Below are 26208 nucleotides of genomic sequence, written 5' to 3'. Positions count from 1 at the left end.
AAATTACACCTTTTAGACCACACTCCATACGATAAAGAGTAACATAAGCTGCCTAATGCATACGTCATCTTCTTAAACATGACCTTCAACAACACAAGTAATTTACATCTTTTACATCCAATATTAAATAATTATAGGAAAAAAATTTTTAAACTCCAACACCTGGATTACTGTTATCATTTTAACATCATCAAAGTTTTTTAATCTTTTGGCTGTAGTAACATAATGTTTAACTAACACTGTTTCATGGTTCATTGACATTTTGTTTTGACACCGCTCATGAGTATTTCATCAATCAGTTGCCAACCGTAGTCCGTTTGAAGAGGTTTACTCTCCGGACACTGGAACTCACTTAAGCATGGGTGTATGTTACCTGAAGTAAAATCTAATTAAAATATTAAACATCATATAACATTATAAAAATCATGTACAATCTTTGGTAACATTTTTCATTTTAAAGGGTTTTTACCCAAATATTTTGGTGGCTCAGGCATGTTAACCTGTAAGTATAACCATTCTATTGTTTTTTAACCTTAGTCAAAATTTTAAACCACGTTTGCTGTAACTAAATGGTTTATACTTATTTTAGGCATTTTAACCTGATGATGGAACAGTTGTTCCGAAAACGTTCGTGCTTGTAATGTTGCCCTTTTAAGGGTTTTTATAAAATAAAATATACCCACATACAAAGACTAACCTCTTTTGTTATACGTGGTATACAGCCAGCTACAGGAATTATTTTCCTTGTGGATTTTCTTGGATAAAACATTACCTCGTATCAGTGTCATTTTACTTAAATTCAAATTTACTCTAAAAAATATTTGCTTGTTTTATTTTGCTCTCCAAAGGTAAACCTATTTCACAGAAAACATAATAAGATGCGCCCTAAATGAAAAATTATACAATTTTTTTGGTCCCCTGTAAAATCATCATCTTGCCACTTACGAGTTCCTGCTTTTCCGTCGTCGATATTTCATTTTGTGCATCTTTTTTTTCTGAAAAAGTTGCCTGCTGACGTCAAAAGTTATGAGCAAAATAATGAGTTTTACGTTTTGATTGTTTATTTAAACATATTTTCAACAAAAAATTGATGAATCCCTCGATGAAAGTCTTTTTGTAATATCTTATCCGTTTATATAGTTGTGCTGAGTAAAAATCTAACTTAATTGGGCTGTTGGGAGTAAAAATAAAACAGTGATTTTATAAAAACTTTATTATACAAATGTGTTCTAAGCTGATCTTTTGAGATTCATTTGAATTTCTTCTAAAGTTTTATCCTTTGTTTCTGGAACTACAAATCGTGTAAGTACTGTTGTTATACCCGTACAGATCGAGAAAAATAGAAAGGGAGCGTAGCTCCCCCCTGCCGAACTTAAAAAGTTAAAGGTAGCGTTTGCTAGAAATATCCCGCCACTATTGACGAAAGTCATCGTTGCGACAGCTTTCGACTTAACGCTTGCCGAGAAAAGCTCTCCTAGCATTACACTAGGTATTATAGCCACCCCGAAACAGGAACAAACCTGATAGGTAACTAGTGATGTAATTGGTAGCCAGCTCAATGACGATATGTCAAATGTGGGCACAAATTCTTCTAAATAAAAATAAGCAGCCATTACAGCAAGTATTACGGAACATAGGGCTGAAGAATTTGAGTATAGAGGCTTCCTCCCGAATTTAGAAACCACGAATAATGTCACAAATAAAGTAATAACAACACAAAGAATACTGTAGATAATAGAAGCCGTCTGGGGAGTTACGTTTCCTCCAGCTTTTAAAAAGATATACTGAGTATATTGGATAAAAACTGATATTCCACTATAGGACTGGGACATTCTCAGAAACACTGCACAAAATAACGCGTTCCTGTTGCTTTCAATTGCAACTAAGTCTTTCCACGTTCCTGTCTCTGACATTTGCCGGTCAACGTCACTCTTCAAATTATTTAAATCATCAACTACATTTCTCTTTCGTGTTAAAAATATTAAAGATCTTCTAGCACCTCCATAGTCTTTCTTCATTAGATAATAATACGGCGATTCTGGCATAAATGCGAACAGAATCACAAACAGTATCGATACTGGTATAAAAATATAGGAAGTCGTGGCAACGTCGCAGTAGCTACCGACAACATTCACAGCTAATTGCCCTACAAAAATAGCGGAAGTTATTAACGTCCCACAAAGACCTCGTATCTTCGGACACGTCACTTCTCCGATATACATCGGCAACGCTGTCCACAAGAAGCCATTCGCCAGACCTGAAAACACCCTTGACAAATAAAATACGTAAATGCTTCTAGCTACAGCTGCAGTGATGAGAGATAGTATGTGCGGTACGCTGATAAGAAGCAGGGTCTTTTTTCTTCCGATAATATCGGGTAGTTTGAAGAATATTAAGGAGGTTAGCAGCACTGTAAGAGGTTGAATGGTTGGTAAACGGGCAGCTTCTTCTTCTGATATGTTATAGTTTACTTTGTCCTGGGCTATTTTAACTATAAACGGAGATGTCCATGAAAAGAGGATACCTTGTGTGAATGCTCCCAAACTGGCTAAAAAATATATAAATATTAGTTTTTCAAAGATAAAAGTAAAAAATATATCAGATGTATTAGTTATTACCAAAATTTTAATATATAAAGAAGCTGTAACGTTAGAAGAAGCACTCTTGGCATCGACTATAACTAATAGTTTTTGCGATTGTAGTACGCTTACTTGCTGTTTAAAAATTCAACTGCTAAAGAACCTAGAAACCCTTTTTAGGAAATTTACTTCAAGCAAAAGTTACGGCTTTATTCTGGTTACTTTTTCTCTTCTATGAAAGCTCTTTGCACAAAACCGGTTGTACTGCAAGCGATTAACTTATTATACATATTTTATTTACTATCCCATTGACTACCAGCAAGGATTCAGGGAAGGCATATAAATAAGGAATTTTCAACAATCGACCGAATAGAACAGAACAACTTAGAACAAGATCCTACAGCATACACAAGGAATAATACGAGCAAAATAACAATATCATCCATCAAAGGATTATCAGAAAAAGTTAAAAGGATAGGAAATAAATTCAATATTTTAACAACATTCAAAACAATAAATACATTGAGATCTATTTTGTCTAAAATCAAACCTAATAATGACCAAGAAAGGACAAAGAATTGTATTTATAAAATACCTTGTGAATTCGATCAGTTTTATTTAGGTGACACATCAAGGTCATTAAATGTTAGAATAAGTGAACATCAATCTTATATTAAAAATAGAGAATTTGATATATCTCAAATATGTAAACACGCATGGCATAATGAACATAGGGTTCACTGGAATGATTCAAGTATAGTCCTAAAAGAAACAGATGGTAAAAAGAGAAAAATCAAAGAAGCGGCTCTAATTATGCTAAATGAGACCAACTGTGTCGCAAATTCCTGGGCAGAATGCAGTAGGATCTGGTTACCCATATTAAAAGAGGAGGTTAATAAAAGGAAATACCAGTATTAGTAAGTCAGTAACATATCTATTCCAGTCGTCAGAGACGAAAATGCCACCAAACCTCTAAAAATCATACGAACAAGCTGAATTTTGCCGAGAATATTAATTTGAGGACCCCAAAAAAGATGTAAAAAAGTTTACCATTTATACCCCCGGGCTTCCTCCTAAAACCCCCCTCGCAGGGGGGTAAAAACGTAAAAAAATCTGTACACCGTAGAAAAAAATGTTTCAAATAAAAAATGTAGCTGTGAGGTAATTTTTAACAAAAATGTTTATAAGCATTTTTTGTGTAGAATGAACCGTTCTCTTAGAAACAACGCTTACAGCAATCGTCGATTTTGTATGTCAGTTACGCGTGCGAAATCAATGTTCATTAAAATTTGTATCAGCTTGACGGTAAAAATTCGATATCTTTTGATTCAAGTGATCTATCGACAAAAATCAAGATGCGTTTTAAAGGTAAAGAGTTCAGCGTGCGTATGCAGTTTTTGTATTTTGCCGCAAATAAATTATACAGGTGGTAATAAATAAACTGATAGGCTAATTGGTATGTTGGCCCTAAGTCAAAGTTTTCCAAAGGTTGCCCACGCTAAAGTAATTCGTCTTTGGGTTTCGCATGTTTATTTCTCATGTTTATTCGCAAATACGTATATTTCTCCACCAGTTAAATTGTTATTGGGGACCATATTTGTCATAAACTTAGTTTTGGTCAAGTTCATTCTGAGGTCCACCTTCGAACATGCAAAGTAAAATTCATTTAACATATCTGTGGCTTCTCCTAAATTATCTATGATAAGAACAATGTCATCTGCGAAACGGAGATGGTTAAGCTTTTCTCCGTCTATTGTTACTCCTATGTGGTCCCAGATACGAACAAACTGCAGCTGTTAGAGTTCAGTTAACAGACGACATAAAGATAAAAAGAGGTGTGCGACAGGGATGTATATTGTCCCCATTATTGTTCAATACATATTCAGAGCACAATATGAACCTAGCGCTAACGGACATAGACGAGGGAATACTTATAAACGGAGAACGATTGAACAACATAAGATACGCTGATAATACTGTTATTTTTGCAGACAGTCTTAAAGGTCTGCAGACACTTGTCTCCAGGGTGGCAGAAGTAAGTAGCAGGTTTGGGCTTGATTTTAACATCAAAAAAACCAAATACATGGTTATAAGCAAAAATAGGATACCACCTGGTCAATTACTAGTTAACCAACAACCTATAACACAAATCACCAACTTTTGTTATCTGGGTGCAAACTTAAATGAACAGTGGGACCAATCGACGGAAATTAAGATAAGGATCGAGAAGGCAAGATCAGCTTTCGTCAAAATGAAAAAAATCTTTAACAGCCACGATATAAAATTGGAAATAAAAGTTCGTTTACTAAAATGCTACGTATTCTCCGTTCTTTTATATGGCGTGGAGTCATGGACCTTAACTGAAGCATCACTGAGGAGACTCGAAGCATTTGAGATGTGGTGCTATAGACGCATGTTGAGGATTTCTTGGATAGACAGAGTTACCAACGAAGAAGTACTACATAGAATGGGTAAAGAGCGCGAACTAGTCATAACCATAAAACGTCGCAAACTAGAATACCTGGGCCATACTTCGGACCATACTTCAAGGTAAAGTGCATGGGAAAAGAGGTCCAGGACGAAGAAGAATATCCTAAATAATTACGAAATCGAAGTGTTAGCGCTGTTTAAATTTTATTGTTTAGTGTTAAGCAAAAATGAACAAAATTAGCAGTTTGTAAGTGAAAACTCACTCGCTTGAAGAGAACATTCAAATCAAGAAACTTGGTAGACCATTTCCAGGTTTAAATATAACAATTGCACAGAAAGCTTCAACATCTAGCTCTTTAAATTTTAAAGGCCGTGTAAGAAAGTTTAATAGAAATATATATTTAAAAAATAGCCGAATTTGTGGATGTGATCAAATTAAATTTTTCTGTTTCGTGTTTGTTTTGTTTGGGGGCGATTCTAAATGGGCAGGACATGGTATTATGGTATCATTGATTTAGTGCATATTTACAAGAAAATAAAAACTCATGAAAATAGCAAGGAACACATAAATAATACTTTTAGTTTTTCTGTACTCAGAAAATAAAATATAATGACTCAAGTTAAGTTCATAGATAATAGTTATTTATTGTACAAGACGATAAAATTGTACTTTATCATCGAGAGCGTTTTTTAGCGTCGAGACGTCAGTCGAGACGCTAATTATGCTCGAGAAGATAATGCGATTTTATCGTCGAGTGCAATACAACATTTTCTTCTATACCAAGACTTCAAGTTCAGGTGAAAAATAGAATTTCGAAGAAAATTGTAATTTTTAGCACAAAAATCGCAATTGTGTTGCTCCGTTGATAGGGATATGAATTACTCTGTCAACAAATGTCAAACAAATGTTACGTTTTGGTTTTTGCGGAGAATATTGTTGCGTTTTGTGTACAAAGTGAATAAATACAAAATGGACGGAAAAGAAAAGGAAAACCTGCCATCAGATGTAGAAAATGCAGCGTTGGAAGCAGAACGTTTATTGTTGCCACAAAAATCTAGGATGATGTATGAGAAAGAATACCAGTCTTTTAAAAAGTGGAAAAGCATTAAGAATATCAAAGGCGTGAGTGAAAAAATACTTCTGGCGTATTTTTCTGAAAAGTCGAAGAAAGCAATGCCATCGTCATTATGGTCGTATTATTCGATGCTAAAGCGTACGTTGTTGGTGAATGAAAATTGTGACATTTCCAAATTCAGCAAGTTAACTACCTTACTAAAAAACTTGAGAGGACGATACAAAGCTAAAAAGTCCAAAATCCTGGAGTCAGATGACATTATTAAATTTCTGACAGAAGCTCCTGATGACGTCTATTTGTTGATGAAGGTTATTGCTATTTTTGGTGTGCATAGAGCGACTAGGTCCGATGAATTGTACAAGTTAGAAGTGTTTAACGTGGACGACAGAAAATCGGTGATAATCGTTTCATTATCTGATACTAAAACCAAGCAGGAAAGGTCGTTTTGTATTACTGACAAGAAAAGTGGACTGAATTTCTTGGAAATTGTGAGAAAGTATATTGCCTTGCGCCCCAAAAACGTACCTCATAGTAAGTTTTTTGTAAATTACCAACAGCAAAAGTACACTACTCAACCGGTGGGGATTAACACTATATATAATATCCCCAAGAAGATTGCAGATTTTTTGAAACTTGCAAATTCAGAAATGTACACGGGGCATTGTTTCCGTCGTTCTTCAGCTACTATGTTCGCAAGTTATGGAGCTGATCTAGTAAAAGTTAAACGTTTAGGTGGATGGAAATCGTCATCTGTTGCAAAATCTCACATTGAAGAGTCAATAAGCAATAAGATTGCTGTATCCAAGTGTATACTTGGCGGACCAGAAAATCAATCCAGTACCTCGAATCAAGTGTTTAAGCAAACGAGTACAAGTTGTAATGCTCCAAAAATAGATATTTCTAATAATGTTAATTGTAAAATTTCAGTTGTTTTTAATCCTTAATGTGTTTGAATTTATAAATTTTATTGAATAAAAGAAAGTTAAAACATTTTATCTACTCTTTCTGTTAAAGTGTCACTTTATCTACCCTTGCGGTTAAAGTGATACTTTATCTACTCAAAACAGTTGTTATAACAACACTTTAACATTAGCTATGGAAAAAAATGTTATTATGCAGAACAAACAAGTTGATAAAAACAGATAAATTTTTATTATAACATTTTTATAAGCTGTATAAGATTCTGTGGTGCATTAGAATTAGCATTGCGAGGTCATGATGAAAAAGAAGAATAAAAAATAAAGGAGTTTTTCAGGAATTAATAGATTTTAGTTTTTAATGGATTTAAAGAATCATTTTAATCAAGAAACACTATTTAAAACGACCTCTAAAAGTATCTAAAAGTTTACCATGATGAGGTGACTAAAGAAATTCACAAATTAAAATTTAGTAGCTGTAATTGCCGAAAAAACTACAGATGTCGCTACCAAATTTCAGTTAGTCATTACTCATTATATTACGATATATTGCCTTCAATAAGTCATTCCAATAGCAAATTATATTAATTAATCTTTTAATCAGTGACGCGCCAAATAAGTTAATAGCGCAAAGTTATGACGATGCATCAGTAATGATCGAAGGTGTTAATGGGGTACAAAAAATAATTAAGGATAAATATCAATTTTCAAACTATGTACATTGGTATGCACATCTCATCCAACAAAGGTATTGGATGAGGTAGCTCATAAACGATTACCTCGATCATGACAAACGAGATGGAATTTTTAATCACGTGGTGTCAATACAGTTTAGGAATACCTAAATGAGCTGATACAAGTTATGGATATTTTAGAAAATGATAAAAGTATTAAATTGAATTCAACAATTGAGCAAGCCGATGCATATAAACTTAGATCACAGAATAAATATTTCATATTTTGGTTAACAGTTTTTTATAAAATCATGCCACATGAAGAAATAATTTTTAAGCAACTGCAGATGATTTATACTGACCCTATTAAGGCTAAACAGGATCTGTAAAAATTTGAAAAGACAATGCAAAAAAATTGTGATGAACTGGATACAGTCGTTGACAACTAGATTCGGAGCTAGTAGAAACCGATGAACCTATTCTTCAGAAAAGGCGACGTTGTCCTCATTCCAATATATCTGTTTCAATGAATAAAAAAATAGAAGCATTGGCATTTTGCGATTCCATTTTACAACAGATTAGGGCTCCATTTAGTTTTACAGGGCATCTGGTAGCTACCGCATATCAGAAAGACTTTCCAGACAAATTGCTCTGGAAATTGCAAAGAAATGATCGAAGAAACTGTTAAGCTGCTGGACGTTTTAGTGACTACGCCTATGTCAACATCCGAAGCTGAAAGATGCTTCTCTATACTAAAGAGGATAAAATTTTTTTGCGCAATTCGATGAAAGAAGAAACACTAAGTGCATTGGGAATGTTATCAGCTGAAAAAGTGTTTCTCAACAAAATTGAAGACTTTATTAAACGAGTTATTTTTTGCTGCAAACCGTTTTGCTCGTAAAACAGAAAGAAGACTAGATTTCAAATATGTTTCAACAGTGCAAATTTTCATTTTAATAAAAACCTTTGAAGTGCCATAAAGTACTGCTTGATGCGAATTCTGGTAAGTTTATGATTTAAAAATACAAAGTGCGCACGTTACCCCTAAAATTTTGAATATCTTGTTAGTCTTGTTCGTGGATAGCTTGAGGCCCACCATTACAACGCCTGCATCGGATAGCAAGACTAACTTTTTCCCAGACTCACCTCCATTGAAATAATGTAAATTGGAGCAACATACTGTTTTCAGATGAGTCGCGTTTTTGTCTTAATCGGTCGAACGTATGTCGTCGAGTATTGAGAAGACCCTGTGAAAGATATGCTGCGGCTTGTATTGATGAGCGACTCCCATTTGGTGGAATTACTTCCCAAATACGCACATAGTCTTCATTCAAAATGGCTTCCTTTCGACTATTATGAGCGAATATGGCATTTTCATGCAAGATAATGGGAGACCCCATACTGTCAGACATGTCAGAGAATATTTTGATGAAGTGGGAATTAGGCGGTTTGATTGGCCACCACTCAGTCCAGACATGAATCCTATCGAACATGTCTGGGATGAATTGGCTCGAAGTATCCTAAGGCATACATCCGCTCCTAGAACTGTCCAGGAGCTACGGGAGTGGTTATTGCAAGAATGGGATAACATCGACCAGAATGTGATCCGTAATTTACTTGAAAGTATGCCTCTTCGCCTACAAGCGGTATAATGCAAGAGGGGGAAATACACGCTATTGACGACAATTTTTTTTATAATAATGTTTAGTTTGAATCATTTTTTGTCCGTTTCTTAGTAATAAGTCGCACTTTGGTGTAACTGTAAAGTTGTTACTTCTCCTAAATAAAGCTTAACAACAAAAATATTGCTATTAATTCAATTATTAATTGATTATTAAAGTTAGTTTACAAAATACGGTACCAATGGTTTACAACCGCAAACAGAATTTTACAGCAAAAAATGTCAATAATATATCACAATTTCAATGTGACCTAAATTTTTTACCCGCCAGTGTATATTAACTTCTACCTAATTCACCCAATCATAAGTTGTCGCGATAAGCAACATATTCTTAATTACCATAGAATTTACACTTTCAGCTATAGAGAACTGAAAGGGAACAGGGAGATCAAATACAAAAAGAAAATACACTGAAAGGATGTCTTAATAATTGTACTATATAGCGAAACTAACATATATCCACATCGAGATGAAAAGGGAAAAACCTGGGAAATCCACCTGGGAAAAACACGGATTTAATTATTTTATGCACTTAAATCTTGTTTATTCGCATAAGGTAAATATTGTAATGTGTTCTCTAATTTGAAAATTATTCACAATTTTCAACCCTTAAAACCCTTTAAAAACCCTTAAAAGCTAATACTTTTTATAAAAATAATATGAAAAAAAAGTCGTAGCAGCTTGAGACATTTCAATTATGTATTTAAATACAAATAAAAATTAATACTCTAGCTATACAATAATATTTTATTTATTGAAAATTTTCAACCCTTTCAACCACCCTTACGACAAAAATGAATTAAAAAATATTTTTATCGGTTTGAAACATTTCTTGAGTGCATTTTACTTAACGAAAATTAATTTTTTGCATGTAAAATAATTTTTTATTATAATTTCAACATTTCAACCCTCACAACCAACCCCTTTTTTAAAAAATTAATTTAATACATTTTTATTGGTCTGAAACATTTGTTGAGTGCATTTTATTAAACAAAAATTAATTTCTTGCTTATAAAATAACATTTTATTATAATTTCAACATTTCAACCCTCACAACCACCCCCTTTGTCAAAAATGAATTAAAAAATATTTTTAACGATTTGAAACATTTTTAGAGTGAATTGTTTGTAGACACAAATTAATTTTTTACTTATAAAATGAGCCTACTTTTTTCAACCCTTACAAGCACCCCTTTTGATGAAAATAAAATCCTTAAATCCTTAACTTAGACATGGACATAAATAGAAAAAATTTAGTTTATAATATATTACAATTTTTTTATTTTCCAAAAAACTAAAAATAAATAATATTTATATAAAACGAGGTATAAAATAAATGAATATCTATTCATCATCGGAATCATAATTTTCACCGTCCAATTGGTCTTCGTTTACTGGAGATCAATTTTGGCAATTGTCACCACAGCATGTTCCGCATGTTGTATTGCAAAATAATTACAGCCTCCGACAACCACACGCTGATCCGCAACGTTTTGTACAATTGCAAAAAATCATTTTCAGCAGTTCTTCTGGAGCTGGTCAACTTTGCATTTTAATTGGTTCCAATGAATCTCCACTTTTAGACCAACCCCAATCCAAAATATTTAAGCTGTTATTTCCCAACCATATCTAGATTTTTAAATAAACCCTTTTGGTATGTTCATCCAGAGCACTTACAGTCGGAACAAGAGATGATAATTTAAAAGCACTATTTTTAGTGGTGGCTTTAATAAAAGATTCGTACCTCATTTGTTGAAGCAAGGCTGAAAAATCTTCGACCTTACTCATTTTACTTATCTGGGTATCTTTGGCAAGTCCATATAATAATTTTTATTATATGGACTTTATTATATGGATTTTATTATATGACAAGTCCATATAATAATTTTTTATTTTTAAATATTTTTTACAATAACTCGGTTAATTTTAATGCTACAACATGCATAAAAAAACGATTTTACAGGTAATTTAACGGGCTATAAGTATAGGAATGTTAAAACATTCTAGTCCTTCATGTTTAATCGGTGAAGGGTCAAAGGGTCGGAGACCAGTGGTTCATGCGCTATAAAGCAAACTTCAACCAACTATATCTCCGTTATTTTTTAAGCTACAAAAAAAATTAAAAAATGAAAATTTTTGTGGAAAAAAAAACCTATTTTTTGTATTATGTCATCTTTTACGTATCTTTTATAGTTTTGAAGTTATTATAAAAAAAAGATTTTTTTTTATTATTTACAAAAAAAAATATGTAATCATACTTTTTTCAAAAACTGGGTATTCTAAACTATGACGTTAGTTTTATTGCGTTTTTTTTAATAAAAATTTGAGAAACCCATCGTTTTTTTGATCGTATCTCACGTACAGTTGGTGCAAAGGACTTTTACCACCACTCATTTTAAAGGTCTTTTCAAGCTCTTTTAAAAATATTATATGAATTTTTGTCGAAAAATGTACCAGTTTTCCGTTATTTAACTTTAAATACTCGTATTGAAAGACAAAAACAAACCTTCTTTGAACAGCCATAACTCAGATAATATTGAACTGAAAATATTCATTTTAAAAAGCCAATCTTTTTGTTTTTTATGAGCTTTAATTTTAGTCGTTACACTTTTTTGATAAATCTCTTAGTTTCAGAGCTATTTGTATTTATATAAAAAAACGTTTGAAAAACATGTTTTTTTTTTAACGAAAAATGACACTTTTCAACAGCGAATAACTCAAAAAGTATTGATCTAGCGAAAAAAATGTTTACTATATTTTTTGTTTGAAATTTGTCCTTCTATCGAATAGCGTGGTTATTTTAAGTGTAAAAATTTCCACCCCCGAAAAGGGGTGGCAAACACCCCCAGGGTGGAAGCGCACATCGGCACTATATAACTTTTGTTCCTTGAGTAATTATTTACCAACACACAAAATTTCAAATGAATCGATTCAGTTATAAAGAATTCGGAGGTAAAAACCCTCAGTAACTGATCTATTATTTATAAGAGCAATAATGACATGTGCATCAGAAACAAGACTCGACGGTGGAGATGAGAATACTTATAAGAATTAGAAGAAATACGCTGAGAAACCGCAAAAGGAGTTAATATAAAGAAGGAAATATAACGTACAGATATAAACGAGTAGACACTAAAGAATGGGCAACTTGGGACAAACTTCTATCAAGGTTTGGAATTGGTTATAAACATAAGAAGAATCCGTGTGTTCAAACTGTTATCTAAATTCTAAAAAAGTCTATTCGAAAAAAATTACAAAAATTTAATGAATCAATAATTTATTGTGAAATTTAGATTATGATATCTTTTAATATAATATGAATTGACAGTATTATGACTGCAATAATTATTTAAAGTTTGTAAAAATGTGAGTTATTTATAACAATTTCTAAACATAAATATAAATTTATTATCATGTTTAAATAGGCCGTCATATTCACTGATATTATTGACATTATTGTTAAACATTGATAATGATATTCGCGCTTTAAACGATGGTGTCTGAAAACTAGAAAATCGATTTTAAGAATTGAGATGTCTCAATTATTATATTAATAAAATAATGATTTGATCTCGAAATTAACATGTCATAGTTGAGTTTTACCAAATAGTCAATAAATTTGCTAACCTAATCACACATTGAGTACGTATTTTAAACTTTTCAGGCATTCTTGTCCACCAAACCCAATGATTAGCACTTGGTTCATTATTTAATGCAGATATGCTCATCATTAACAGAGAAAGCAAAAAGATGGGACTAAAAATGAATATATATAAAACCAAATACATGGTGATCTCGAAAACCTCTGTTGACAACTTACATCTGACATTAGAGGGTAAACCGTCAGAGAGGGTCGACAAGTATAAATACCTCGAAGCACTTCTAAACTCACAGTTAGATCAAGATGAGGAGATAAAGGTTAGAACTGAAATATCTCGAAAAGGATTTATAAAAGACAAGTCTTCTTCTTCTTCTTCTTCGTCTAGCCATTCACGTCCACATCTGAACATAAGCCTCTTCAAGTCTTCCTTTCCATTATTTTTTATTGTACGCTACTCGTAGCCAATTTTTCCCGGCAGTCCTTTTCAGATCATCTGTCCATCTCATAGGAGGTCTGCCTCTGGGTCTTTTGTGTTGGTATGGTCTCCAGGTTAAAATTGATCTGTGCAATTTGTTTAGACCGCTCCTAGCTACATGTCCAGCGTATTCCCATTTCAACTTTAATGATTTTTGCACCACATCGGTGACTTTGGTTTTCTGTCTTATCCATGTGTTTGTTTTCTTGTCCTTAAGTGATATACCTAGCATTGCTCTTTCCATCGCGTGTTAAGTGACTCTAAGTATATTCATATTCTTTTTTGTGATTGTCCATGTTTGTGCCGCATAAGTTAATATTGGAATATTGCATGCATCAAAAAATTTAGATCTAAGATGTAATTGAATTCAATTACAAAATACAAGTCAATGTTTACAAATAAAAAATTGAGTATGTTTATCAGATTAAGGTTCGTCGAATGTTATGTATGGAAACTGCTATACGGGGTAGAAACTTGGACTCTAAAAGCTCAATCCGTAAAAAATAAGAGGCATTCGAAATGAAGTCTCTGTAAAAGTCTCAAACAAAGAAGTGTTAAGACGACTTGGACATGGCAGAATGCTTATGAACACAATTAAAATAAGAGAAACATCGTATCTGGGCCACATTCGAAACGATAAATACTCTCTTCTACACGTCATCATGCAAGGAAGAGTAGCGGGAAGATTTGGAAAGAAAGAAGACATCTTGGCTAAGAAATATTGGACTAGTCTCAGTGTTGAACAGATATTTCACGTTGTAAAAGATAGGGAAGCGTTTAAAGAAGTAATCGCCAACCTTCGTTAGAAAATGGCACAATAGGAAGAACATGCTCATCGGTAAACAAAATTTTAAAACAAATTGTCATTAGGACTGTTCAAAATTTTATAACAAAATTACGTCAGAAAGGAAATCAGATTTTTTTTAATTGTTTAAAGATAAATATAAATATAAATGACCAGCTGGTCTACATCGTTTTCATAACCTTTCTATAATTTTTAATCAATATTTTCTCTGATAACACCTTAATTGGTGGGGTGAGGTCTGACAAACCTACCGAAGTTTTTAAAGGTATGAAAACGACGCGATACAATGAAACGATAGTACGATGAACTAGAACAGGGTTTTAAGAAAAACGTGAGCAAAACTTAAAAAGTAAATGGTCTGAAGATAAATAAATTTTTTTTGAAAAATTTAAATAGTGGATACAGATCATGCAGAACTTAGTGAACATCACACTAACTCTGCGACTGAAAATGATGAGAGGGCACAAAATAAAATAAAAGCAACAAATGTGACACTGAGCCAACAGAGGACCGGCGTTTGTATTATCATGTAAAAGATGGGAGCAAATGGAGAAAATTTGGCGATGCCCTCAATGTTCGCACAAGAAGAGAAAATATTGTCACGGATTTACCTAGGCCTCTTCGGTTCGGAAACCAAAAAAAAATTAAAAAACCTATTGATATTTGGTATCTCATTATTTGACTTCGGCAAATATGCATATTGCATATTTTGCATATTGTGCATATTTTATGCAAATATTTCACATTTTGGCATATTTGTATAAAAGTTTGCATAAAGTGCATAAAAGTTCAGATTTTTATACTGTATTTGAAAATTTTCAAACATACCAATTTATTTCAATTCTTGTATAAAATTTTGTAGTCATTTTAATCAAGAAATGATCTAAGTACGTAATCTCTACAGGTACAAAACATTTACAATTTCAAAGAAGATCAATTTAAGTAGCCCTCAACATTCTTAGAAAGTCTCGGTCACTGAGGCATTCAGTTATTGGATAATCGCTAAGGGTTCGCTCATTTGCATTTTATGATCTAATCCCCAAATCTATCTACAATTTATTGTATCTTAACAGCAGGTAAACGACTAATAGTTTTGTTCCTAATTTAGGGATTTTCCAAAATCTCCCAGTTTATTGAATTAGGTACCTAAACATTTCTAATTTGATGCTCAGATTTGTAAATCATTTTTGTTTTGATATTCAAAGCGTAAACACTCGTTGTGCGTAACAAAAAGGAAGATTGTGATTTTATAATGCCTAAAACAACCAGTGCTTCAACTTGGATTAAACCTTATAAAGAGCTGTCTATGGATATGGGAAAAATCTACTGTTCAGTCTGTGGCAAAATTGTAAGTATCTAATATTTTCTATTAAATATCTAATATTTCATACATACAGGGTGTTTCCAAATGTTTGACTTGTTCCAAAACGTTTGACTGTAGATACTTCTCGAAAAATTGAACAAAACGATATAGTTAATGAGGGGTCAAACTTATTTACTTTTCGAGATACAGGGTGTTAAAATTAAAAAAAATTAAATTCTTTTAGTTAATAACAACAATAACTTTAAAACCAATAAACGTATTTACATGAAATTTAGTACTCGTAGGTTGTTTTTAAATGAAAAATAGCTTCCTTTAGTGAGAAAAAATTGTCCATGGTACAATACAATGGTGTGTATTTAGAAAAAATTTTCACCTTTACTTTTTTTATGAAGTCAGCTATTCTAAAACACAATTATTTTTATTGTAATTGAATTAACAAAAAAAAAACTTTTGTTGAATTTTAAAATAAGTTATATGATGTACTAATGGTTAGTAACAAAAACTAATTTGTGGATTAATACTGCATTTAAAACACTTAGCGAGTGTTTTTTTTTCCAAACCAGTTATTTGATTAACCAAAAACACCTTGTATATTTTTATATTTTAAAGGTTGGGTTAAAATAAAGGTTTTTATTTTTATTTATAGATAGCATGTGAGAAGAAATTTCAGATAGACCAACATGTGAGAACTGCTTCACACATTGCAAAAAAAGGAAAAATAGGAGGAAAACATCAAACTTCAATGGCTAAACGTTTCCAATATACTTCAAAAAAATTAGATGAGCAAGAAACTTTTAATGAAGACTTGTGTCGCGCATTAGTGTCTGCAAACATACCGCTTTCAAAATTAGCAAATGTAAATTTTAGTTCGTTTCTAAAAAAATATTGCAAACTTAATGTTCCAAGTGATCGGTCTCTAAGAAGAAATAATGTGAACGGGCTATACTCGTCGGTGTTAATTAATATTAAGGAAGAAATTGCAGATAATTATTTTTACATATCTGTAGACGAAACCACTGATTCCTCAGGAAAGTATATTGCTCATTTATTGATTGGTGTTCTTAAAGAAGATACCTTACCAAAATCTCATCTTATTTCATGCCAGCAACTTGAGAAAACAAATGCTTTAACAATTTCGCGTTTTATACAAGAAACATTAGCAACTTTTTTTCTTCCGACAACTATTCCTTCTAATAAATTACTGCTTATTTTATCGGATGCTGCTCCTTATATGGTGAAAGCAGGACAAAATTTAAAAATGTTTTTCCCAGATTTAATACATGTTACTTGTGTAGCGCATGGATTAAACAGAGTTGCAGAGATAATACGAGAAAAGTTTCCTCTTGTAAATACCATGATATCCAGTGTCAAAAAAGTATTTCTTAAATCTCCTATAAGAATTCAACTTTATAAAGAAATGCTACCTAACATTCCTCTTCCACCACAACCTATTTTAACGCGATGGGGAACATGGTTAGAAGCAGCTAATTTTTATGCAGATCATTTTGTTAAAATAAAGAACATAATTGATACGTTAACAGATGAAAGTTCCCAATCTCTTTTGGATTCTAAACAAACTTTTCAGAGTAACTTGCTTCAACAAGAACTTTCATTTATAAAATCAAATTTTAGTTTTGTTCAAAAAACAATTACTCAGTTAGAATCACCAAAACTGTCATTGTTCGAAAGTACAGCATTAATAAAAGAATTTGCGTCATGTTGTCGGAACGTTAGAGGTAATATTGGAAAAGATATTTTAAAAAAATTTGAAGCTACTATGGAAAAAAATAAAGGTTACCATATTCTTTCTGAAGTAGTCAGTGTTCTAGCTGGAAATATTTCGGAAACAATTAATTTAGAACCAAATGTTTTGGTTAGTTTGAAAAATGCTCCCTTTACATCAGTTGATGTTGAACGAAGTTTTTCCATATATAAATATATGTACTCAGACAGAAGCCACAAGTTTTTGTTAGAAAATTTTGAACACCACTTGGTCATTTATTGTTACCATAATTCTAAATAAGTTTATTCATACTTAAAAATGATGTAGTTACTTAAAATAAATGTAAATCTTAATGAATAGTAGGAAATATTTAGTTATGTACACTTTTTTTTTTAAATAAAATTGTTACTATTTTACGATTTTTTTATTTATTTGTACTTATGCATATTTTGTAAAATATTTGCATATTTTCGGGTAAACACGTGCATATTTATGCGCATATTTGCTACATTTTTATTTGCATATTTGCCGAAGTCTACTCATTATTGATGACATCTTGGACATTGTTGAGAGGTATACAAATTTATATATTCAAAAAATAGCATGCAAGTAGGTACTCTGAACCAAACCCTTGCAGCCCTTTTTGCTTGCTTTATCTTCACGGCACTGATCGAGCAGCTAGATGAATTTCAGAGGAGTATTGGAGTGGAGTAATGATGGAATGGGATCGGAAATGTCACAACCGAGATTCCAATTTCTTTTGAGGATCATCAGACTTGGTGATACGACAACGAGAGTAGAAAGGCAATCTATAAATAAATAATTGTGCTCATAAGTGAAATAGTTAAAATATTTAATAACAATTGCAAGCATTATTATTCGATAGGGGAGTACGCCACATTAGACGAAATGATGTTGCCTTTTGGCGGTAGATGTGCCTTCTGCATGTTTATGCCTAAGAAACCCGGTAAATACGGCCTAAAAGTTTTTTACTAATTGATGTTCGAACGTATTATACATCAAAATTGGAAATTTACGCTGGTGTGCAACCAGACGGGCCATCGAAGGCCATCTTACGAGCCAAGAAATATCACTATGGATAGGTGGTTCAACAGTTTTGCGCTAAGAAAGAAGCTTTTACAAAACATAGACTAACAATTGCCAGAACACTAAATTTTCAAGCAAAAGATATACCGCGGGAATTTAAAGAGAAAAATAAGCGACCTATTCCATCAACTGTTGTTGGATTTGGAACATATATGACTTTAGCAACTCATGATCCTAAAAAAAAAAAAAAAAAATGTACTCTACAACACCACCAAATTCGGGGTCGATTTGTCGATAAAATGATTTCGTCATTTAAGTAAAGGGCTGCGCGAAATACAAGAAGATGACCGTTAGTAATATTTTATGGCATGCTAAATCTACAGGTATCAACGCATTTATCATTCATAGAAATAACAATGAACCTGAATCCCAAACAAACCGAAGATTATTTTTGAAACAGTTACATAGAGTTAGTGAACTTTCTAAAGCTCTGAAAAAATTATGAAATGCCGAAAACTCTTAATCTCGATGAAGGAAAAATGCGAATCTGCACCTCCACGTGGTAGAAGGTGGGCAACATCAATGGCGCAAGTAGGGACCGAGTGATTACCGGTATAAGCAATCCCCTGCTTACCGACCAACGGCTTCGGGCGGATGAGTCGGTAGGTAGTCGGACAATCTTTTGTCCTGGAGCTGAGAAATCGACTCCAAAGGCGGAAGAACCAATAAATTGGTCAACAGCAGAAGAATGTAGCAGGCAAGGGGAAACCACTGCTCTAAAGATTCAACAAAACATCCCTAGTCATTTATCATGGTAAATACGCAAAAAAGTCAAACCGTTATTTATCATGGAATTCGGAAACCAAGATCCGGTAGGGACGGAAAAGATCATGTAAAAGACGAGGCCTTCCAGGTCGATAGCAAGCAAAATCCTCGTTTAGATAATAAAATTCCACGTCTAAGAATACACAAATGTAGATCAATAAGACTTGCAACATGGAATGTAAGAAGCTTGTATCAGCCGGGAAAATTAAACAATTTAATACAAGAAATGACTAGAATGAAAATAAATATACTGGGCATAAGTGATAGACTTGTGGATTTTGTCAAAATTAACATTTTGCAATAATGAACACAATGTTCCATTTACCCGACTAAAGATTATACATTTGGAGATCTCCTGCAGACAACACAGATCGCAGGGTGGAAATAAAATAGACTATATATTGGTCAAAAATAGATACAAAAACTCAATGTAAGCAGTAAAAGCATACCCCGGAGCAGATGTCAACTCAGACCATAACCCGCTGATACCTAAAATGCACGTGAAACTCAAATACCTAAAAACAAACCAACGTTTGATTATAAAAAATTAAGAAAAAGAGAAATACATTAAAAAGTGATCCAACAAGTCAACTCAAACCTAACAGAAGTAGGAGAAGAAATCTTAACATCAGAAAATGTCAGTGAAAAGTGGAGCAATATTCAGAAGGCATTACTAAAGGCTGCAGAAGAAAATTTAAAGCCAGAAAAGACAAATAAAAAACAGAAGTGGATGACATGAGACATGATAGAAATGAGCCAAAATCTCAAGAACTGCAAAGTAGAATTAATGTAGAAATAAAAATGGCCAAGGAAAAGTGGTTAACAGATAAATGCATAGAAATAGAAGAGTATGACAGAAAATTGGACAGCTTTAATCTGCATAAAAAAAGAACTAACAAATACCAAAAAGCGAGCACACTATGGGATACCCAAATATGATAATGGTAAACTCATTACAGACATCAAAGATGAACTAAGATTTTGGCAAGAATACATAATGAAACTATTCGACGATGATAGAATGATACAAGAAGAACCACAGGAACAAACAGGACCGAAAATAATAATGTGCGAATTAGAACAGGCAATTAGAAATGCAAAGACCGCAAAATCAGTAGGCCTAGATCAGATACCCACTGAGCTAATTAAATACATTGATGAAGAAACACTACATATGCTCTTAGATCTGTTCAAAAAAGTATATACAACATTAGTAATACCCGAAGATTGGTTGCTTTCAACGTTTGCAACACTACCAAAGTCAATATATGCGACAGAATGATCCCAGTACAGAACAATTTCCTTAATAAGCCACACACTTAAGATATTTCTCAAAATAATACATGGAAGACTATACAAAAAAATAGAAGAAGATATAGATGACACGCAGTTTGGATTCAGAGGAGGACTAGGAACGAGAGAGGCTTTGTTCGCTTTTAACGTTCTCGCGCAAAGACGACTAGATATGAACCAGGATCTCTATGTCTTAGGAGGAAACTCGTAAAACTGTTTAAAGAAAAGAATTTGGATAGTCGAGATATACGGGTTATTCTCAATCTCTACTGGAATCAAAAAGCAAAGGTTAGAATCGAAAATGTCGATACAGAAACTATAGAAATCAAAAGAGGTGTCAGACAGGGTTGCGTGCTATCCCCATTGTTATTCAATCTGTACAGCGAAGCTATTTTTAAGGAAGCAGTATTAGAAGAACAGCAGGGTACATCAATAAACGGAAAAATCTTGAACAACATAAAATTCGCAGACAACACCGCTGTTTTTGCAGACAGTCTATAAGTACTGCAACGCTTAGTAAATAGATTACATCAAGTCAGCATAAAATATGGACTACAAATGAACGTTAAGAAAACCAAGTGCGTGATTATTTCTAAGCAACATACTGTTACTGGAAGGCTAGAAATCGAGGAAAAACAAGTAGAAAGAGTGAATAACTACAATATCTGGGAACTTGAATAAATGAAAACAATGATCAAGATAGAGAAATAAGGACACGCATTGAAATTGCAAGACAAGCATTTATAAAAATGAAAAATATAGTTTGTTAATCAAGACCTCCTTCTGGAGCTGAACACATCAAAACAAGAAAGCTGGAATATTTAGGCCACATTACCAGAGGTGCGAAATATAAGATATTAAGGCTCATAATGCAAGGTAAAATCAAGGGTAAAAGATCCATAGGAAGACGAATAATTTCTTGGCTAAGAAACCTAAGAGAATGGTATAGTTGCAGCTCAGTGGATCTTTTCAGAGCAGTCGCCAATAAGGTACGGATAGCTGTGGTGATAGCCAACCTCCGATAGGAGAAGGAACTACAAGAAGAAGAAGAGTTAGTGAAAGTAAACATAGCAAAAAGAGCAACTATGTTAAATATGTCAAGAAATATTCGACAGACGGCCGCTAAATTTGTAGAAGTGAATCAGAAGCGCACCCAGGGGGGTCTTGGGGGTTAACCCCCCCCCCCCCAAGACCATATTCTGACACTTTTACTCACACATTTTAAGGACTCAAAATGGAGGTAACATCAAAAATCACATAACATAAAAAATTCGGTGGCCAACCAAACCCCCCCCCCCTCCCAAGAGGCAAATTCTAGGTGCGCTACTGAAGTGAATATACCACTACAGGATCCACTTCCAAAAAACGGGGATACTATAAATATTGCAAGAAACGACAAAACAGATACTTTTGTAATTTTTGCTAATCGTGGTTTTGCATGGAGCTCATTACTGCCTGCTGTGGTGAATGCGCCGAACGGAATCAACTTTGGCATCAAATTTTTGGTGTCGATTCATTTTTTAATTTGTCTTGTATTTTAACTATTTATACCTTTTTTTCATGAGAAATAGTGTCATAAATAGAACAATGTGTTATAAATGTGTTTTTCTTTATAATTCGCTATTTTTTTTTGTTAAATGAGCTTGAATACACGACATAATAAGGACAATGAGAACGAGTATCAAATTAACCAATCTGAAAAAATTTCTTTAAAAAAAAATCAAGCAATGAACTTTATAATATTTGAAATTTATTTCTGATTTGCTCAACCCGTTCGCTAGTGTAATAACTATCTATTCGGCCTTCGGCCGTCCGATGGAGAGTTAAGTAGTTTTTCAATCTAGTCTCTTATTAGCGGTACCATAGAATAACCGAACACACATAGAAGCGACACAACGGTCCAAAAGCATGTACCATTTTTGTATACGCATGCCCGATTCTGGTTGTTTAACTGTCAAAAACACGTGCTTATTCTTTAATTCTGGTTGTTTTCGATAGTCCGTAGGCATCTATGGTAAATACTCGACACAACAAGTGCATTTGACCATTTATATAATTTATTTATAGTTAAAAGGTTATAGTTATAGTTTATAGTTAAAAGTTTAATTTATATTTAAAATGTCTGGATATATTTTTGCGATTCGCGGATGTTCATCTGTGACAGAAAAAGGAATAAGTTTATTTAGATTTCCTAAGAATAATAACAGGTAATTACTATTGCTTTGTAATTATTATTAGTTATTTATTAGTTAGTTTATTATACCCCAAAACCTTCGAACCAAAGTGTTCGATTCTTGTATCCTTCCCCTTCTCACTTACGGAGCTCAAACCTGGACATTCACAAAAAAGAATATCGACAAGATTCGAAAAACTCAGCGAGTCATGGAACGACAGATGCTTGGTATCTCACTAATAGATCGGCAAACGAACGAAGCAATCCGGAACAAAACAAAAATAGAGGACGCTGCGAAACAAGCAGCTAAATTAAAATGGAAATGGGCTGGACACAACGAACGTCTCGAAGATGGTAGATGGAACAAAGAAGTCGGAAACTGGCGACCGTACGATGCGAAGAGACCAAGAGGAAGACCTAAAATGCGCTGGAGCGACGATATCAAAAGAGTCGCAGGCCCAATGTGGAAACGCCTAGCACACAACAGGGATGAATGGCGAGAAATGGGAGAGGCCTTTATTCGTCAATTCGGATAGAAAAAGGGCTATAAAAAAAAATTACATAATAGTATTGGTTTGACTTTCGAACAGTAAGCCGACGCCGACGTGTCTGTCCGAGCTATAAAAAATAAACTTTGGTCTGCCAAGGGATAGTTCAAGATGAAAACATTAAATTTGGTGTCAGTGCTATTTCTTTTGTTGAAAGACGCAAGTCTCCGAAGGCTCAGGTCAAAAAATCAACAGATGGTGGCCGGGTCAGCGCGCTCGAAGACAACAATACGAATATAGTATTTTTAGGAAATAAAAATATATAGAGGGAAAGAAATTACTAAAATGCTCAAACTAAAAATTGTTGGAAACATAATTAGACCGATAATTTAGAAAATCTTAAAATTACAACAGAACAAGACTTCAAAATTGCAACAACATGGTTGCAAATAAACAAACATTAAATTATGAAAAAACTAAATAGGTACTCATCTACTTTTTGCTATATACAAAAGTTGTCTGCCAATTTTTAATTCGTTAAATATAAATAAAAAAGATCAAATATATGGATCGAAGTACATAAAATATTTAGGAGTTTTAAATGGGAAATACAAATAAAAAATATTAAAACTTTATTTGTTGCATATCTCAATATTTAGTGACATTTTTGTGACTTAGTCAGGAGAAAACTGTAAATGTATTAAGATTAGATATTGACAAAAGTTAAATATTTCATTACTTACAATATACTTAGAATATACTAATACTCTTATAGTTGTAAGTAATATAGTATTATTTATAAATACAGAAAAAGTTCTTTGTTTAAAATTTGTTCTGTTAAAAATTTGTAGTGCCAAAGTGTGGATAGAAGCTTGCAGACGAGAAGATTTGTTATTCAAAATGGATTCACTTAATAATTATAGGATTTGTGAACTGCATTTTGAAGATAATGTTATTGTAAAAGGAAATAGAAGAAAAAAATTGGCGCATGACGCAGTACCTTCAATGATCTTTGTTATTTATATTTAACGAATTAAAAATTGGCAGACAACTTTTGTATATAGCAAAAAGTAGATGAGTACCTATTTAGTTTTTTCATAATTTAGTGTAAGTTTGTTTATTTGCAACCATGTTTTTGCAATTTTGAAGTCCTGTTCTGTTGTAATTTTAAGATTTTTAGTAATTTCTTTGTTTCGCTTAAGAGCGTAGGCGCAAAATTTCGGGCCAATGCTTTTTAAATACAATCATTTTTTTCGAATCCTGAGAAAACTAACAAATATTTTTGGAAAATTTAAACACAAAATGAAAGATTACATTATTACCGAGGGCCGAAGGTCCCTTAGAATAAACAAAAAAATTTTTTGAATGAGATATTTGAATTTAAAAATCACACTAAATTTTCTCTTTTTTTTTCACCCCTGTAACTTATTAAAATAAACATTATAGAAGTTTTCAGGGACTTTCGGCCCTCAGTAATAATGTAGTCTTTCATTCTGCGTTTAAATTTTTCAAAAATTCTTATTAGTTTTTTCAGGATTCGAAAAAAATGAATGCATTTAAAAAACATTGGCCCGAAATTTTGCGCCTACGCTCTTAAGAATTTATATTGTGTGCTATGCCCACTGACTATTAATTTTCTGATTATTAGCTGTCATTGGCGGCTTGGGAACGTAACTTCAAGGGACTGTCGCTTCTCTGTGTTCGGTTGTTCTCTGGCGGTACGCTTTTGAAGGAGTTTAATTAAAATGAAATACTTATATCTATGTTGCTTTTTATTATAAGCAAAGGATGTAGAAAAATATTGTATACAACAAGTGCATAAATTGGTATTTTTTCCCGAATGGATAAGTTGGCAGCACGAGCTGTGGCACAAGTACAATAATTCCATGAGTAATTAATGATTTATATTAAATAAAATAATTTACCTATGACACACGCTAAAACTTGTGGCCACACTCTCGCCCTTTCAGTAAAACTATCTTTTTCACTACACTCATTTTCAGAACTTATCACCACACTTCTAGCCATTCTATTCTTCTATTCATACACTTATCCTCTAATAAAGAATATAAATACAAACGGTGGCATGCCTATAGAGGAGTTTAATCAGTATTTACTAGGATCATACGATGTCATATGTCCTAGAGTTGTGTCTACATTGTTTGATTTTTGAATAAACATTTTTTCCGTGATAAATACAGTTATCGACTGTAAAGTTTGTTTCACGAGGCGGTAGTTTGTTATATTACGACACACTGTTGCCAGAATTACCATGTTAAAAATAGTTGCTATGGTTGCTATGGCTCTTATCTTCTCAGAGATTTCTTTTAGTTGTGAGGTATTATTGTGTAGACATTGCAGAAAAATTTTACAGTTGTCAGGATTGTATTAGCCAACGTGTACTTATTATGAAATTAAAGTAATAGTGATTGCAATTTGGATTAACAACAAAATTTTTGTTTGGTATAAAGTATTATAAATTTGTTTATTTCATAATAATTATTCCAATTTTAATTGCACAGGGAATATCAACAATTATACTACAGGTTAGAGCTTAAGATTTACAAAACACAGAAAGGAGCTTTATTTTCTTTTTAAAATATTGACTAGAATGAACAAATCTATAAGTTTCAAATCTGTGTGCAAAACGCAGAAAGAAAAACTTTTGGTTTTTCTTTTTTAACGAAAAAGTTTACGAATTTTGTGTTAAATTAATTGCAAGATCGGTTCAAAAAATGACTATTTTGACAAAAAGAAAATCAAGCATTTAATGACAAAACAAAGTTCTAGCAATTACAGCCTGCTAAAGGTAAAATAAATATTTAACCGCCTTCTAGTTGGTCGTTGCTAGTTAGTTTAATAACACACTTCTTTCTTCTGTTGCCCTGTTGATTGCGGACATTGGGTATTAACATTACTTATTATTAATTAAAGAACATATATGAAAAAAAAACAAAGACTGGTTGACTTTGATTTTTATTTGTCTCCCCAAAAAGAAAAACGCAAGAAAATGTGACGATTTAAAATCATTAGCTTAATGTCCCATGTGCTAAAGTTACTACTAAAAGTGATTCATACCAAGGGCCGCCCAGAGCCAG

At 32.8% G+C, this 26208-nt stretch overlaps 1 protein-coding gene across 1 annotated transcript; it reads right to left on the bottom strand.

Annotated features, from left to right (window-relative positions):
- Window positions 1-1195: 1195 nt before the first annotated feature.
- On the bottom strand, window positions 1196-25367 carry LOC140444976 (facilitated trehalose transporter Tret1-like). Its single transcript, XM_072536737.1, has 2 exons — window positions 25036-25367; window positions 1196-2548 (listed from the first exon to the last, which is right to left on the bottom strand). The coding sequence occupies exons 1-2, from the start codon at window positions 25136-25138 to the stop codon at window positions 1230-1232; spliced, it is 1422 nt and encodes a 473-aa protein (XP_072392838.1). The 5' UTR covers window positions 25139-25367; the 3' UTR covers window positions 1196-1229.
- Between the last annotated feature and the right edge of the window lie 841 nt (window positions 25368-26208).

The sequence above is a fragment of the Diabrotica undecimpunctata genome, chromosome 1 (genome assembly GCF_040954645.1).
Source record: "Diabrotica undecimpunctata isolate CICGRU chromosome 1, icDiaUnde3, whole genome shotgun sequence".
In the NCBI taxonomy this organism is placed as follows: domain Eukaryota; kingdom Metazoa; phylum Arthropoda; class Insecta; order Coleoptera; family Chrysomelidae; genus Diabrotica; species Diabrotica undecimpunctata.
This window is presented reverse-complemented; position numbering and strand designations above follow the sequence as displayed.

What these genes read in the sequence shown, in the direction of transcription:
- LOC140444976 (XM_072536737.1), bottom strand. Translation starts at nt 25,138, where the DNA reads ATGGCTAGAAGTGTGGTGATAAGTTCTGAAAATGAGTGTAGTGAAAAA. An exon ending in AGTTTTAGCGTGTGTCATAG is followed by an intron (nt 2,549 to 25,035) that starts GTAAATTATTTT and finishes TATATTTTTTAG; the next exon opens with CCAGTTTGGGAGCATTCACA.